General features: G+C 53.3%; 1 protein-coding gene across 2 annotated transcripts in view; it reads left to right on the top strand.

The window, feature by feature from the left end:
• Positions 1-15,764, top strand: part of LOC144727654 (large neutral amino acids transporter small subunit 1-like) — a 58,858-nt gene that overhangs the window by 2,784 nt on the left and 40,310 nt on the right. For both annotated transcript variants that reach the window (XM_078606633.1, XM_078606634.1), the window contains exons 2-3: positions 2,173-2,745; positions 6,465-6,590. In XM_078606633.1, coding sequence (XP_078462759.1) covers positions 2,173-2,745; positions 6,465-6,590 — 699 coding nt within the window. The remainder of the gene's footprint in view (positions 1-2,172; positions 2,746-6,464; positions 6,591-15,764) is intronic.

Raw genomic sequence — 15,764 nt, 5'->3', positions numbered from 1 at the left:
CCCCCCACATCTGGATAATTGGGGTTGGCAATGTTTGTTCAAGGTGTAGTCCAAATCTGTTCTCCAACCCGAGATCTCAATTGTGCTAGGCTCAATGCTGAGTTTAATGTTGATTTTTAATCAAGCTGTTGCCGTATAAATGGACTCTAAATGGGTTTCCTGTTTATTACTGTAATTGTGAAGCAGTGCTGGGTAGGTGTTAGAAACTGACACATTCTGATCAATTCGGACAAGGGCCCATGACGACCCCATGACAGGTACTCATTATATCCGCCCCAAAGGGATGATGATCCGAGTCGATATCTAACTCTAATTCAGGGATTTAAAAAATTGCACGAGTAACATATGCTATAATTGTTGTTACCCAGTCTATTGTAAAGCAAATATCAAGTCATGATGTGATAGTTATAATATGACATTACTTTTATTCTCATCCCAGCCTGGGTTTCATTTCACTCTGAACTAAAAACGCTGGCATTTACCCAACATCACACAAGTGCTCTTATGGAATATGTGTTTGCCAGCTGAGCAAAGAACAAAGTGAGATGTGCGAGTCCAGATTGCGTGCACTGAGGAGCGAGTCCAGTCCCGGTGTCCACGATGTGCTTCGTGCGTGCCATGCTTCGTGCCTGCCTGCTCCGTGCCGTTTGCCAAACCGAGTCGTGCCTTTTCACGATCCAAGTGGCATCATTCCCTCCCGTTAGACCAGCCACTCGCCACCTTACTTCCCACACCCTCGCCAGCTTACTTGAACTTTCTCTTCTGTGGCCTAGAGGGTTGGCTATCGTGTTAGCTAAACTCGTGAGTGTTTCGTAATCTTTGGTTGCGCGTGCGTAACAAAGTAAACTTTGTCTCTGCTCCTTGGTGCGTCATTTCCATTGGCAGTCCTGAGAAGTGGTCGAAATTCCACATCGCTATGGTGGGGTGCTGTCCATATTTAGGATAACCACTGTTAACGCTGCCATTTTATACGTGTTATAGTATTTTATTACATTATGGTTGACTGTCATGAAGAGTGTGGCAGCCAAGCAAGGGAATGCATCTGAGAGGTTCGTCTACCGTGGAGATGGAGTCATGAAATCTGCTGTTGTGCAGCAGGTGCTGGTTGGAACTTTAATCGCAGGATCGTGAGAGATGGCAACAACTTTGAGGCCTTCATCCAGCGGTGGATTGATCATGACTGATGATGATTCATTGTTATAAAGTGCTTTACTCGAATGAAGACTGTACATTTACCTTTTAGAAACCTGTTTTACTTGTTTTTGTATCCGGAACGCGCGCATGAATTGCCTTTTGAATCGTCTTGCAACAGCCATTCACGTGTGTGAAGGTTTTTTTTTCCACTGATGCAACTTCTTGTCTGTATTGGCTCTCCGGCGTAGTGGTACACGCAGTAAACCAACCACGTGTGTTTGTGTCGGCTTCACTCAACCCATAGCACTTGGGCCTATCCCTTGACCTCATGGAGCTGCAACTACATTCTCATATGCAGCAGCTGTAGCAGCAGCATCATCAGCATTGAAAGGATGCAGGCGGCAGTCTTAACCGGTGGCCTCTGGAGTTGACAAGTAAAGAACGGGGTGTTGATGAAGCTGCCAGGAGAGCGCATGGAGTCTAAAGTCACGTGCCTTAAAGTTTTGGGCTTTTCGAGATTCGTTGAAAATTAAAGGTTCATTCGGGGTTTTATTGAAATCCCCTCCTTCGTGACGAGTGGAAACGGGGGTACTACGCACAGCGGTGGCTTCTAAGTTGAGCCCATTCGTAACATTTTTCACCTGAGGTTGACCTTTGCGAATTCCCAGGTCGAAGGGAATATTTTTAGCGAAAAATGTGACTGAAGCCATCGTTGAACTTGACAGGGCCCGAAAACCCCCACTGCAAAGCGACCTGCCTATTGACCAACTGTGGTTCACCCGTTTATCCTGCTGGTTAGGGGGGAGGGTGGGGGGCATTGTTTAAACTGCCGCGCCGGGAGATCGAACCGGCGACCTGTGCATTGCCTCGCGTCCTACCAATTGCACCATGACGGCAACCAAGGGCTCCTACCTTGTTACTCATCGTCATCCATCATGAAGGCCTCCACAAGCCGCCGCCACCAGCCTTCGCGATTAAAGTTGACCGGTCGATAGATTATTTTCAAATCTTAACCGCATTCATATCGCTCCCACGCAGATCCTAAACGAGCGGCGCTCCTCCTCCTCGGCGCCATGACGGACGTGAAGAAGAGGGGCTCCTCCTCGTCGTCACCGTGCGACGACCCCCACGCCGGCAAGACGATGCTGCCGCACGACGGCGGCGGCGGGGCGGTGGTGTGCGGGCCGGGCGGCGATCCCACGGTGGAGCTCAAGCGCACCATCACGCTCACCAATGGCGTCGCCATCATCGTGGGCACCATTATCGGCTCGGGAATCTTCGTCACGCCCACGGGCGTGGTGAAGGAGGCGGGCTCGGTGGGCCTCTCGCTCATCGTGTGGGCCGTGTGCGGCCTCTTCTCCACGGTGGGCGCGCTCTGCTACGCCGAGCTGGGTACCACCATCAGCAAGTCGGGCGGCGACTACGCCTACATCCTGGAGGTGTACGGCCCGCTCGTCGCCTTCCTCAAGCTCTGGATCGAGCTGCTCATCATCCGGCCCTCGTCGCAGTACATCGTGGCGTTCGTCTTCGCCACCTACATCATCAAGCCGCTGTTTGCGTGCACCTCGGTGCCCACCGTGGCCGCCAAGCTCGTGGCCTGCCTCTGCGTCAGTGAGTCCTCGCCCCGTCCCACCCCTCTTCCCCCTCCCCCATGTTGTCCAGAGGCCGCCGGTTTCAATCTCCCTTGCGCGGCTGTTGGAACGACGGCGCAAGTTTCTGAATTCGGCCCCCACCCAACAGCGTAGTTGGGGAAAATGGAACCGCCGCAGTCGGCCGGCAAATCGCAGGCGGTGGGGTAAAGTGTGGGTAGTCCCACCTCTTTCCAAGTCGTCTGGCCAGCGTAGAAGGGTCAGTGATATACACCCTAGAGCTCCCCCTTCTACCAGCAGTGGCATGAGCAAGAAACGTCAGGGTTGTAGCTGTACCTATTATCTTCATATCCCCTCTCGTCTCCCTGCGCTACATCGCAAACGTTACATCCCAAACTTCCGTTTTACCTCAAAAGTACTTGGTAATCATTCTCGCGAGATAAAGTATTACCGAGTGCAAACGTGTGTTTGAAAGCGTTACGTAACCCACGCGTATGCATGGCTCTGTTCCATTTTTATGAAAAGCACTCGGACATGGCACGGATAAAAGATTGCCACTGTGTGACTGATGCCACGTGGTCTTTGCAGTCCACACACCAGCAGCAGGGACCCTGTGGGTGTTTACGGAATTGCTTAACGTTGTTCCTGGAGTGTGTCGCTTGAGCGACCAAAACAAGGAAGCCCCCCCCCTTCCCCCTCGGGGCTTCGAGACAAATTTTCACGAGGACTGGATCCAGATGTATATCCCGTACGGCCATAAACAGCTCCTGGTGCACGAAGGGAGCGGAGAGCGGATGAGAGACAAGGGTGAAACGAAAAGTATGGTAGAGGTAAGCAAAAAAACGGTAAAGGCGCAGCCCTGCAATCGCTCGCTCACGCGCAATTGCTGGCAGAAGGGGGCCCCTGGAGGGTGTTTCGCCGATTCTTCCCCGCTGGCCTAACGCGTTGGAAGATGTGGAAGTAAACCACACTTTAAGCCACCTCACGTGACCTTAAGATTGCCGAACGGCGGTGTAGCAATTTATGCTGCTGGGTGGTGGACAGAGGTGGTGGGGGCGGGCGGAGGGGGCACTGTTCGAGAAACTTTTCCCCATTGTTTCAACTGCAGAGCCGGGAAATCAATAGACCTGGCGGACTGCTGGTTTGCAAGCCCAGTGTGCAGACCGATTCGCAACAACAGCAGCAGCAGCGGCAGCACCCGAACACTGTCGAGTTCAAGGAAATGTGCGCGCGATATTGATACGCTGCTTTGGGCCGTTTACCACAATACAGTGCTGCACTTAGCTGGCATTTGTAGATCTTGAGATCTCATGGCCACACACCCAGCCACCGCGCCATTATCAGCGTCACCCTGCCCCTGGAGGGTGATGACACTAGCTCGCCGAGCTGTACGTCTCCACACCAATCGTTCTCTGGCTGCTCAAATGACATCGCGGGGCAGCCTCGGCTTCTTTGCAGCTGGCCTGACCAAGAAGTCCAATTAAAGCCTCCGCGTTGGGTTGGCCCTATCGACGGACGCGTTTCGGTTGTGCTATTTGCGCCCTGAAAACGCGTGAATCCCGTCGAATTCTGTTGTGTTCCTTGTTGGTTGGATTTTTTTCACTTTCCTGTTTCTGAGCAGCGTTCCAACGTCTGTAACCTCCGCCCTCGACGGCCGCAGCTGGTCGAGTGAAGGGCGTCACGAGAGGTTTCGTTCGCGCTCTGCTCACGCTCGAGTGACACTTCAGTAATTTCCGATGGCAAGGAGAATCTGAGTTTGATAACGTCACCGACGGTGTCTCGTCACCTTTAAAGCAATTCTTTAGCAATTGCTGCTGGGCCATGTCACGGCTCTGCTGCTAAGTTCTCAAATTACCAAAGCAAACGGTATAGTCTGACATGTAGGCTTTCGCAGCTAAAATTATATCATTCATAATTGATTTTTGAATTATAATTGAAATCGGCTCTGCCATGAGTTGGCCTAATCCAAAATTCGATTATGAATAGCTTCACAATTAAATTAGAATAATGATGAACCACAAAGCTCTATTGGTGGTTAAAGTGATGTCCAAAAATGTTCTGAGGGTCTTTTTTTTTTTGGAGGCTATTTTAACAGCAGGGTTGTGTGACGTGTGGCCATGTAAGGGGATACAAATCCTTGTTGTCAGCACGGAAGGATCATATGAGTCCAAGTGCCCGGTGGCTCTCTGCGACACTTGGAATAGAACGCAGGGTCTCTGAATGGCTCTGCGAGATGCTCTGATGACAAAGCGAAACCTGTAATTTCTTTGTCAATGTTTGGCGCGTCGTCAGCCCCGTTTAATTACCGTCGCCGTGTTCCCACAGGCACTAATTACCGCTCGACACCGAACGTTAAAACATAATTTTGAAACTTGGCAGCCTTGTCTTACGACGGCCCCGAATTCTCACTTAGGCCCTCGATTCGCAGATGCCGTTTTGGCGCAGTTGAAGGGATGTGGTGCCCTACCATGCAGGGCTGCTGACTGTGCCACCCTTGTTGCATCATTATCGCACCGTGCAATCAGTCGTTAGGTCGTTGCCAGCTGTTCCGCCCAGCGTAACTGTGTTTTGATTTCTTTTTTACTATCGGGCGTGATCGCAACTCTATGCATCCCGTCAGTGAGTGTGTCAGTCATGTCATCGTGCAGATAGCGTGCGTATGAGTGCGTGTAGTGTGGCAAAAGTGTAGTGATTTAGCACGCTGCACTACGAACCTGGTGACACGATTCTACTGGACATCGGTGAAAAAGAGCTTGAAAGCTCATCGGATTTCCTTCGGTATAAATAAATATTCTGATTATGATTTTGATTCCCCCTCACGACCAACATCAGTGACTATCAGAGCTAGTCTTGGGCCTCCCCTAGGTCGACTCGGCCTCAAATGAGTCCCGGTGTGATGTGTAAACATTGCGACTAGGGAGACAAAGGCGATCGGGCGTGGTGCTTGCCACACTACCCCCTCGTGTGCCGTGCCGGCCTTCATGGGTTGCTCGCTAACGGCACACGCCCTAACAGTCCGGTAAAGGCTATACGGGATGATGGGGGGGGTCTTTATTTTTTGTGACCATCAGAAGGGCCCCCCGGTGGAGCTTGGAGGATTACAGAAATAATAAGCAAGGGAGGGTCACGCAGTACGATGGCGTTGGTGCCTCGTGTGGTGGAAGGCCCGAGATCTGCAGCAACGCGAGCGTGCCAGCCACGGTCATTGTGCAGGCGGATTAGCTTCTTAAATATCTTCCCGGCCGCTGGGAAACTGGAGTATGTGCCACGTGACTACCAGCCACGGACGATAGCGAGGGGGCCAAACTGGATGTTGGTGTGCTAGGTACGGCTAATAAAGTCCTGGTTTTATGGATAGTATGCACATAAGTCTACGCAGTGTTTGTATGGTACTAGCATGTGTTGTGTTGATAAGCTAAACGTATTATTGCGTTTGACACGTTTCTCACGGAGAGCCTCGCGGTTCACGTGCTGCTCGTGTGATTTGAGGACTTGGTTGTCTGTGGATTTGTGGACAATTGGATGCTCTGAGTAGGGGGGCATCTGGCCGTGAGCAGGTGGAGCGAAACGTCGGACATTGTGCAGAACAACACGCGGCGCGATCCGAGAGGGCCTCGGAGACCTGCGAAGTGCCGTTGCGAGTGTCGCTGGCGGGGGCCGAGCGGGTCTGCGTGCCGATCGGCGTTCACGGTGCGAGCTGTTGTCCCCCGTCCCTTGTCCGCTCCGTGCGTGCGGCTGCAGTGACGCTGACGATCGTGAACAGCTACAGCGTGAAGGCGGCCACGCGAGTCCAAGATTTCTTTGCTGCGGCCAAGCTGCTGGCGCTCGGGGTCATCATCGTGCTGGGCTTCGTGCAGATCGGGCGCGGTGAGTCCCACTCTCCACGGGCCACTCCGTGGTGACACGCGCTTCACGGGACGGGGTCGCGAACGTTGTTCTGTTTGTTACGAAAGTGACGAAAAGTGCACAGACAGTTAGGGGGAAGTCCATGCCTGGAATGCCATTGTGAAACGGAAAGGGGGGGGGGCGGCGCGTAAATTGGAGAACGTGCGCAGGATTGATTACGTCGTTCTAACTGCCGGAAGTAAGTGGGCCTGGGCAGGACGCGTTAAGTGGATGATGGCTGATGGTCAGCAGTAGTGTGAGGTGGTGGCCGCCGAGGAGCGAAACGTGTCGGAGAGTAGAACCGCCGAGGAGATGGAGCGATGCAATTGGCTTGCGCATACAGGCTCTAGGTGGATTGTTGCATCGAACAATCGTGAGGAATGGTGATGTATTTACGTATGCTGAACTTCTTTTGCACCGTACAAAGCCAATCGGGCTAATCGGAGATGCGCGGGGAAAGGACAACAAACCAAACACTAGAAGCAGTTCTAAAGAAATTGTGTATTGGGGAGGCCCACGTGCAGCAGTGGATTAATCTAGGTTGACTGTCCAAAGGCGGTGAGCAAGTGGTCCTTAAAGCTCAGGCCAGTGCGGCTTTGCACAGCGCCGAGGGGCCGCGTTTCCCTGCTCGCCCGAGCGTGGGGCAGTGCTCCCTCATCAGAGGTCGCAAACGGGTTTTGATTCCTTATACCGTACCCGGCCGCACCAGGGTCGCAATCGGGTACCCGATACCTGTACCCGGCCGTACCCGGCTACCCGTACCCGGCCAGGTATTGGGTATGGGTACGGGTATCGGGTACCCGATTGCGACCTCTGGGATGAAACCATGTTGCAGGCGCGGGTGGGTTGATTCTAGGAACTTGAATTGTGAGAAGAGACAAGACGTTGGGAAATGAGTGACAAACAGTTACTCACCAGTGACTCGCGGCCTACCCGTACCCGTACCCGGCCGCACCAGGGTCGCAAACGGGTACCCGTACCCGGCCGGGTATGGGTAGCCGGGTATCGGGTAGGGTACGGGTATCGGGTACTCGGTTGCGACCTCTGTCCCTCGTGTCCTGCGGCAGGCCCCATCAGGGCGGTGGTGGACACTCCCCCCCTCGTGAGTGCAGCGCGCCAACCACGGGACCGCTACCGCTCCGCTCCAAAAACGTGGTGAAGTACGGTCGAATCACCCCCACAACTCGCAGCAGTGGATTGACAATAGTGCTGTACATCGACAATGCACAGCCCCCAAGCATCCGTACGGAATTTACGTCGGATGAGCGGCATGGTTGTGTCTGGGCCATGACGACGCATCCAGTATTGCACGGTAAACCGAGACGGTGTTGTAATGTACATACAGTACTATGAATGTTATCCTCATGGGAAAACCTGCAAGACTCTGCGAGGCCTATCAAAGCCAATCAACCGCACATGGCCGGGAGCGTAATCCAGCCCACAGACGTAACATGATGTGACTCTAAGTCACAATCCTCGCATCTCGGCCGTGTAATCTCAGTGTACTGTGATGCTCTCATTACCAAGACTCAGGATCGGGGGGGGGCTCTGTGGAGTGCCGTTCCCTGCCATGCGTCCCTCGTGAAGGCACGCGAAGCGCGATGCATTGACGCTGTGCGGGGTCACGCTCGCCAGCTGGCGCTTGGCCTGCAATCGGAGGGGTCTCGTTCAAATCCCGATCGGCGGATGAACTCGAACAAATTATCCCTCCAGGGTTGATAAAATGGCCATCGCTTTGTGTGGGAAGTCGAAAATGGTCACCCATTGGAGACGATAACCCCTGCCATGGATGCAGAGTTTTTAATCGCTGGCTCTGACCAAGCTCCCCAGCACATTGTGCGGAACGTCGACGGCTTGCGGAACAGCCGGCGGGTCGACCCGAAAACGCAGCTGCACAGCGACGAACTGCTAAAAGCCACTCGGGTAGGCACAAGCTCATGGTCGCCTGGCATGACGTTAGCTGGACCTGGCTATGCAGTCGTATTGTGTACGGCATACATTACCATTAGAATTATATAATTTGCAAATCACAGACGTGAATGCTTTTACTTTGATGTTAATACGAACAGGAGGATGGAGAAATGGTGCAGTGGTTCGCATACTGCACTATGAACCCGGCGACCTGGGTTAGATTTTCCATTACGTCTAACGTCGGTGGCAAGTGGAATATTTGAACTGGTCCTGCCTCACCCATCACTGACCAGCATAGTGAAGTATATTTCAACAATTCCCACGTCCGATACGGCATGCGGAGGGAGGTCTTCATCCAGCAGTAGAGATTAACAAAGTTGCCGAACATGCTTACTTTACAGTTTGTAATGCGCCGCTGTTCATCGTACAATGTGACGGCCTTCTTGCGTAACGTTATCAGAATGTAGGCCAACTATATAAAAAAAAAGCGCTTTGAAACATTTTCACACGAGGGATTCCTGGCGAGGTGTCGTGGGACAGCGAGCGGGGGCCGCTCATCCGTTGTCCCAGGACCGCGCTCGCACAGCGAGCTGGCAGCCGGCGACACAGACGCCATTGTTCACCGTGCAAACAAGGACTTCGTTATAAGCACCACCGGCGTTCCAGTCGCAGTGCCCAGTTGGAGATTTAATGGCTGCGGCCGTAAAAGGGAACAGGTAAATGCGCCAGCCATGCGAATTCCCTGCTCGTGCCTCCACGGGCAGAAGGGCCTTCCGCTAGAGGGAGACCTAAAGCGCCCCTGGGTGTTTTTGGCCTACGCTGGGCTGACGTCATGGAAGAGGTGACCGTCGCGGACACGCAAAGGTGCAGAGGGATGCGACTCGCTTGATAAGATCTTGGTACGAGCGATGAAAGGAACGCTTCCGAGGGGCTGTCCCGTCGGGAAGGGGATGAAGCGATGGAATCGGTCGGTGTGCGGGTGCTGGGCGGCTGGAGGGATCGTTACATCATCGCAATATTTACAGCAATATCTCCAAACAATTGAAGATATGTCGGAGGGACGCAACCATAAAGTGCGTGAAAGCGCGTGTACCCAGGGTGGCTGTTGAGGGCCGACTGGGATGGCATCGATGGCATGAGAGGCGGGGCACGTTGCAAGGGGGAGGAGCGGTGGCCGCGGTCGAGACGAGCGACGGAGCCGCAGCGCCTGCTGCACCTTTGGCAGCCTCTGGCTCTGCATGGGGACTCTTGGCTGTGCCGCAGGTGGGCATCACGAGCCCTGGCCGTTTGATCTGCGTCCAGATAACTCAGCCGAGTCTGCGCTCCAGGCTGCTTGGAATATTCACCATGGAGGCGTGTGCGTGCGTGCGTACGCGACTCTTTGTGGGCTATAGGCCGATAACGCAGGCTACACGCGCTCAGGAGTGTGGTTGGTGCACTGCGCCACAAACCCGGCAACCATAGTTCTATTCCCCCTTCCGACCAATAACAGGTGAACATTCCGGGGGAGAGCTGAGAGGACAAATCAATGGGGATGGAGGAGACCGTGAACCTACTTGCTGAACTGCCTCCTGCAGGTGCCTTGTTGAGCTGCATGCGAGAGGAGGCCTCACGCAGGCTGCGGGAGTCGGAAGCGACCCGAATTAAATTCCCACTCACGATTATATTAACCGGTCTTGGGCCTCCCCTCGGGCGACTCAGCCTCCAATTGAGTACCTGGTGCGATGTGTAAACATCGCCACTGGTGAGACAAAGGTAACTGGGTGTGATGCTGGTCACCCACCCCATCGTGTGCTGTGCCAGCCTTCATAGGTGCTCCCTAACAGAACATGCCCCAACAGTCTGTTCAAGGCTATATGGGGGGGGGGGGGGGGTCTTTGTCTTTCTTCTATACGGCGGATGTTCTTCGTCTGTTTTTTTTTTCCGCGAGCACCTCTTAAGGCCAGCATGGCACACGAGGTAGGTGGTGTGACTAGCACTCCGCCTGGCCACATCTCTCCGGTACTGATGTTCACTGCACCAGGTTAATCATTGTGGACTCAAGGGACACAGGTGAAGTCCGAGACCGGTTCACATATCTCTCTCGGCTGACCACGGTTGAGACTCGAATTCCGATAGAGCTGGGTTCATAGTGCAATGCCCTCGCCACTAACTTTTACACCACAGGCTATTTGGCCCTAGGCACTATATTTGCATCGTCTGTATGGCTATGCTGGCACTCTTTATCTTTGCGTGCACATATATTACGTGTGTGTCTCAATGCGATCGACGAATGTAGTCCAAGTTGGACACCAGCATGCAATATTCATCACATGCTTGGCAAAGCATTGGGCATGTGAACAAAGCAAGCTTTTTTGGTGAACTGAGAATGGTTTTGGGAAGCAGGTGATTGTGGCAGCCACAGAGTAGCTGAGCAGGTGTGTTTTTTTTGTGTAGACGTGTGCGGTGTTATCAGTCTATAAAATATAGGAACCACAGGAGGCCACGAGTTTTTTATTGAAATTGTGCCGCTGATAAGATTCTCTCCCAGAAGGCCGATGCGTTGCGCAATCTTTTTGTTTTTAATGATGAAAAGCAGGTAATAGATTGTGAACGGACTTGCTGCCCCAAACCAGACGGGGTCCCACTGAAAGGGGTAAGGTAGTTTTACTTTTAAGTAAGGGATAGAGGGATATAACCTAAAACACGTCGAACATAAAGAAATAAAAACATAAGAGGCGACCTCAATGGGCGAAATTTTCCTTTCATTCCTGAATTTTCATTTTTGTGTGAAAGTGAGTTTCTGTTCAAATGAGCGTGTTCGAGGCTGGTGCTCACTTCTGGTGGTGGAAATTCCGCAATCCTTTGTGGGGGGCTAGGGCGGCGGGGGGGGGCAATCCTAACCATAGGACAATGACTGACTTCTGGCACAAAGTGGTACCTATTTTTTAGGACACCCAGAGGGAGGGATGATGGGCTGATTCAACTCCCAAACAGGAGTTGAACTCCACAGCCCTCCGATCCGTGAGCCGCTCGCTCTACCGTGGAGCCACCCGGGCCGGTTCAGCATTCATTATTCACTCGGAGAGACAAATGTAGGAAGGAGACGTCGTGCGTCCAGTAATGCTGCCAGCCGAGTCGTGAATGCCTCGCGCAGCCGTGGTGTATGCAGCCGTGGTGTTTGCAGCCGTGGTGTATGCAGCCGTGGTGTTTGCAGCCGTGGTGTTTGCAGCCGTGGTGTATGCAGCCGTGGTGTTTGCAGCCGTGGTGTATGCAGCCGTGGTGTATGCAGCCGTGGTGTATGCAGCCGTGGTGTATGCAGCCGTGGTGTATGCAGCCGTGGTGTATGCAGCCGTGGTGTATGCAGCCGTGGTGTATGCAGCCGTGGTGTATGCAGCCGTGGTGTATGCAGCCGTGGTGTATGCAGCCGTGGTGTATGCAGCCGTGGTGTATGCAGCCGTGGTGTATGCAGCCGTGGTGTATGCAGCCGTGGTGTATGCAGCCGTGGTGTTTGCAGCCGTGGTGTTTGCAGCCGTGGTGTATGCAGCCGTGGTGTATGCAGCCGTGGTGTATGCAGCCGTGGTGTATGCAGCCGTGGTGTATGCAGCCGTGGTGTATGCAGCCGTGGTGTATGCAGCCGTGGTGTATGCAGCCGTGGTGTATGCAGCCGTGGTGTATGCAGCCGTGGTGTATGCAGCCGTGGTGTATGCAGCCGTGGTGTATGCAGCCGTGGTGTATGCAGCCGTGGTGTATGCAGCCGTGGTGTATGCAGCCGTGGTGTATGCAGCCGTGGTGTATGCAGCCGTGGTGTATGCAGCCGTGGTGTATGCAGCCGTGGTGTATGCAGCCGTGGTGTATGCAGCCGTGGTGTATGCAGCCGTGGTGTATGCAGCCGTGGTGTATGCAGCCGTGGTGTATGCAGCCGTGGTGTATGCAGCCGTGGTGTATGCAGCCGTGGTGTATGCAGCCGTGGTGTATGCAGCCGTGGTGTATGCAGCCGTGGTGTATGCAGCCGTGGTGTATGCAGCCGTGGTGTATGCAGCCGTGGTGTATGCAGCCGTGGTGTATGCAGCCGTGGTGTATGCAGCCGTGGTGTATGCAGCCGTGGTGTATGCAGCCGTGGTGTATGCAGCCGTGGTGTATGCAGCCGTGGTGTATGCAGCCGTGGTGTATGCAGCCGTGGTGTATGCAGCCGTGGTGTATGCAGCCGTGGTGTATGCAGCCGTGGTGTATGCAGCCGTGGTGTATGCAGCCGTGGTGTATGCAGCCTGCGGTGTGCTCGTCGAGTATAAACCATCATCACGCGAACTCCGGTCATCCTCGCAGCAGCGGCTTTTGGCTCGGCATCGAACAAAGACGGTCGGTGCATTGTGCGCCTTCAGGTGCGCTTCTGCGGCCATATGGGACGCTCCTCCTTCCGACATTAGGAAGCCACTGGAGCTATGCATTTTAAAATCCAGATAGAAAACGGATTTCTTTAGAACTGATTTTGGTGATTAGCTTCTTGTCCTCCCCACCTCCGATTGGCATGGTTGGCTACGTATGGTGTGAAAGAAGTCCTACTTATGTACATACACCTGCAGCGCGTCTTGTTTCTGGCTTCCATCCGCATTCCAGCTCTTCTATTTTATGAAACCAGCCGCTTCCAATTCCAAAGTTATTTTGTGCCGTCGGAGCCAGTTTATTTATTATTAATTTGCCAGGAGAGGTGGCACAAAGCCTGTAAACAAGAAACGCACACGGCTGCTCACGAGTGTGCTTGCGTGCGTGTGGGGTTGTCTCCAGGTTGTCTCCAGGCACCGATTTTCTCACTTCAGTCATCGAACAAAACTCGCAGCACTGATGCCTTGAATAAGAGATCCGTGGACTTGGTGAAGGATTTCCTTGGCGAAACAAAGAATGTTCTCTTCATTCATTCATTACTTATTTTTTTATATAACCGGTCAATAGCCCCCCCCCCCACGCTCCAGAGGGGTCCAGGCACTGGGTCCCCCCCCCCATGTTGTTCCGTGCCAAGCGTCACCTCGTTTGCCGACGAGGCGAAGTGCACACGGAGGAATCGCAAGCGAGAGGTGGCGGAGGTGCCGGCTATAAAACTGCAACGTAAAATTCAATAAAGCAGATGAATGAACAGTCACCGCTCCATTTGAGGCGTGGAGTTGGAGACAGCTTGGCTCTACTTAAAACAACAATAATAATAATGACGACGATGCCCACAATGGAGAAGCGGATAAAATGCTGCAGATGGAGGCACCAAATCCGTCGCCTCGGTTTGCGTGGAATGGGCTGCCGTGCCCCGCGATTCTGCACAATGACGGAACGTTTTTATTCCACAAATTTTGTGGGGGGTTTCTGCCATCATTTCCTCTGCCCTGACCCCGCCTTCGCTCCCTGTGTGAGGAGCTTTGGCCGAACGGTTGCGTTGTTATTATTATTTTACGTAACGCTCCGCACAGGAGTGGCACAGTTCGGAATTGGGTTGTTTCACCCCCCCCCCACCCAAGCACGACGGTTGCTCTGCCAAAAAGTGGTGGTGGAAAGGTGGTGACCAAAACGGCGACGTGAATTGGGCGCTCTGTCGATTGCTCTCTCTCTCTGGCCGCTCGAAACCGTATGGTGTGTGTGGGGGCACACACGTGCCCACTGTGCAGCTGTTGAGGTGATGAATGAAAGAAAGCATTCTCTCTCAAAACTCTCATTGCTGCGGATGTAAAATTTAGTTCTGCCTCACAAACACGTCTCTCTGTCGCTCTCACCTGGTTTACAAACAAGGGAATGGATTGATCGATTGGGGTGTAATCCGCTCAGCATTAAATATAGCGCTATGCGCAGGCAAGGCAAGCGAGGCCTCTGACATGGCAGAAGGCAACTGCGGACATTAAAATTGAGTCGGCGTGGCTTTCTGCTCGAACCAGCACGGAACCGGCGCCCGTTTACATGACTTTAGCCGTGGTTGGGAATTTAATTTGGTTTGTAGCACGGTGCTCTCGCCACAGCACACACTCGCTGCTGAATGTGCGTTTGATGACGGAATGTAAGTTGCTGTCCAGATGCGGCACTACCGGTTGCATTGTTCACGGACTTAGTCGTCCATGGGCCTCGACGCTTCCTTGATGGACGTGGCCAGACTGGTTCTGGTCACTGAATGTCATCGCGTGGGGCTATTTTGGCAGCACGGTGACTATTTGCATTCACTGGCTCGGGTGTTGATGTAATGACTGGGGACACCCATCCTAATGTGTGGTGTGTTGTGTAAGCGTCCCCATTCACAACTCGCCAGGCACCATTCACAACTCGGCACTCACCAGACACACCAACTTGCTACTCACCGTGCACTCGGCAATCACGGCTCACCACACATCAGGCACTCGCCACTCAACAAACACAACTCACCATTCACTACTCACCAGACACTATTCGCAACTCGTCAGTCATGAGACACTCAAAAGGCACAAATCACCTGGCACTCGCTTTCACCAGAAGAATCGCCGGTCCCCGGACCCTCAACGCTCGGCAGACACCCGCCAGAGACGCGCACGCAAGGCAGATGCTGCACGCCACCAACATGGCACTCGTACTCATTAGTCTCCCACCACTCCCTGGATACTCTGGATCCTCGGCACTCACGATACGACTCCACTGACCTGACCGTTAACTTGCGGCTGGCAAATGAGGCGACCGGAGTTAGCGAGTGATGATATTTTGTATATGGAGAGTCTCGAGCGAGTGGTGGTGGTGGTGATGATGATGATATTTTGTATGTGGAGAGCCCCGAGCGAGTGGTGGTGATGATGATATTTTTTATGTGGAGAGACCGATCTGTGGAGGAGTCGAGTTGTCCGCTCGTCTGTTTTGCTCGTGAGCTGTGTAGGTGCTCGCCCCTCCCCCCTATTGACCCTTTGACCCTGCCCTTCCCCCTGCACTGTGCAACACCTGCTGGGTTAAGTTTCTTTTCGCCTAGGTCAGAGTCGCGTATTTTTGTTGCGGTCTGAACGAGCCTCGCGGGGGACCATGTACAACGGATGTGCCCGAAGCGATCGCTGTGGCTGACGGACGGACGGACACACGCCAATGAGGTGGCTTGTGTGTTTTAGATTGGCTATTTCAAACAAATGATGTAAAAGGTACCAGGAGCGATGGATTGTTATGAGAGTCGAATGACTTTGTTCTGCACTCGTACGAGGGGGGTGCCTTTTTGATGAGCAAAAATAACTTCTCATTCTACAAAATTTCAGCTCCTCTTATCTCTTACCGGTTATACGTGGC

The sequence above is a fragment of the Lampetra planeri genome, chromosome 26, assembly GCF_965212315.1.
Source record: "Lampetra planeri chromosome 26, kcLamPlan1.2.h2, whole genome shotgun sequence".
Lineage (NCBI taxonomy): Eukaryota > Metazoa > Chordata > Hyperoartia > Petromyzontiformes > Petromyzontidae > Lampetra > Lampetra planeri.
The sequence above is the reverse complement of the archived record's forward strand: the minus strand, read 5'-3'. Positions and strand labels throughout refer to the sequence as shown.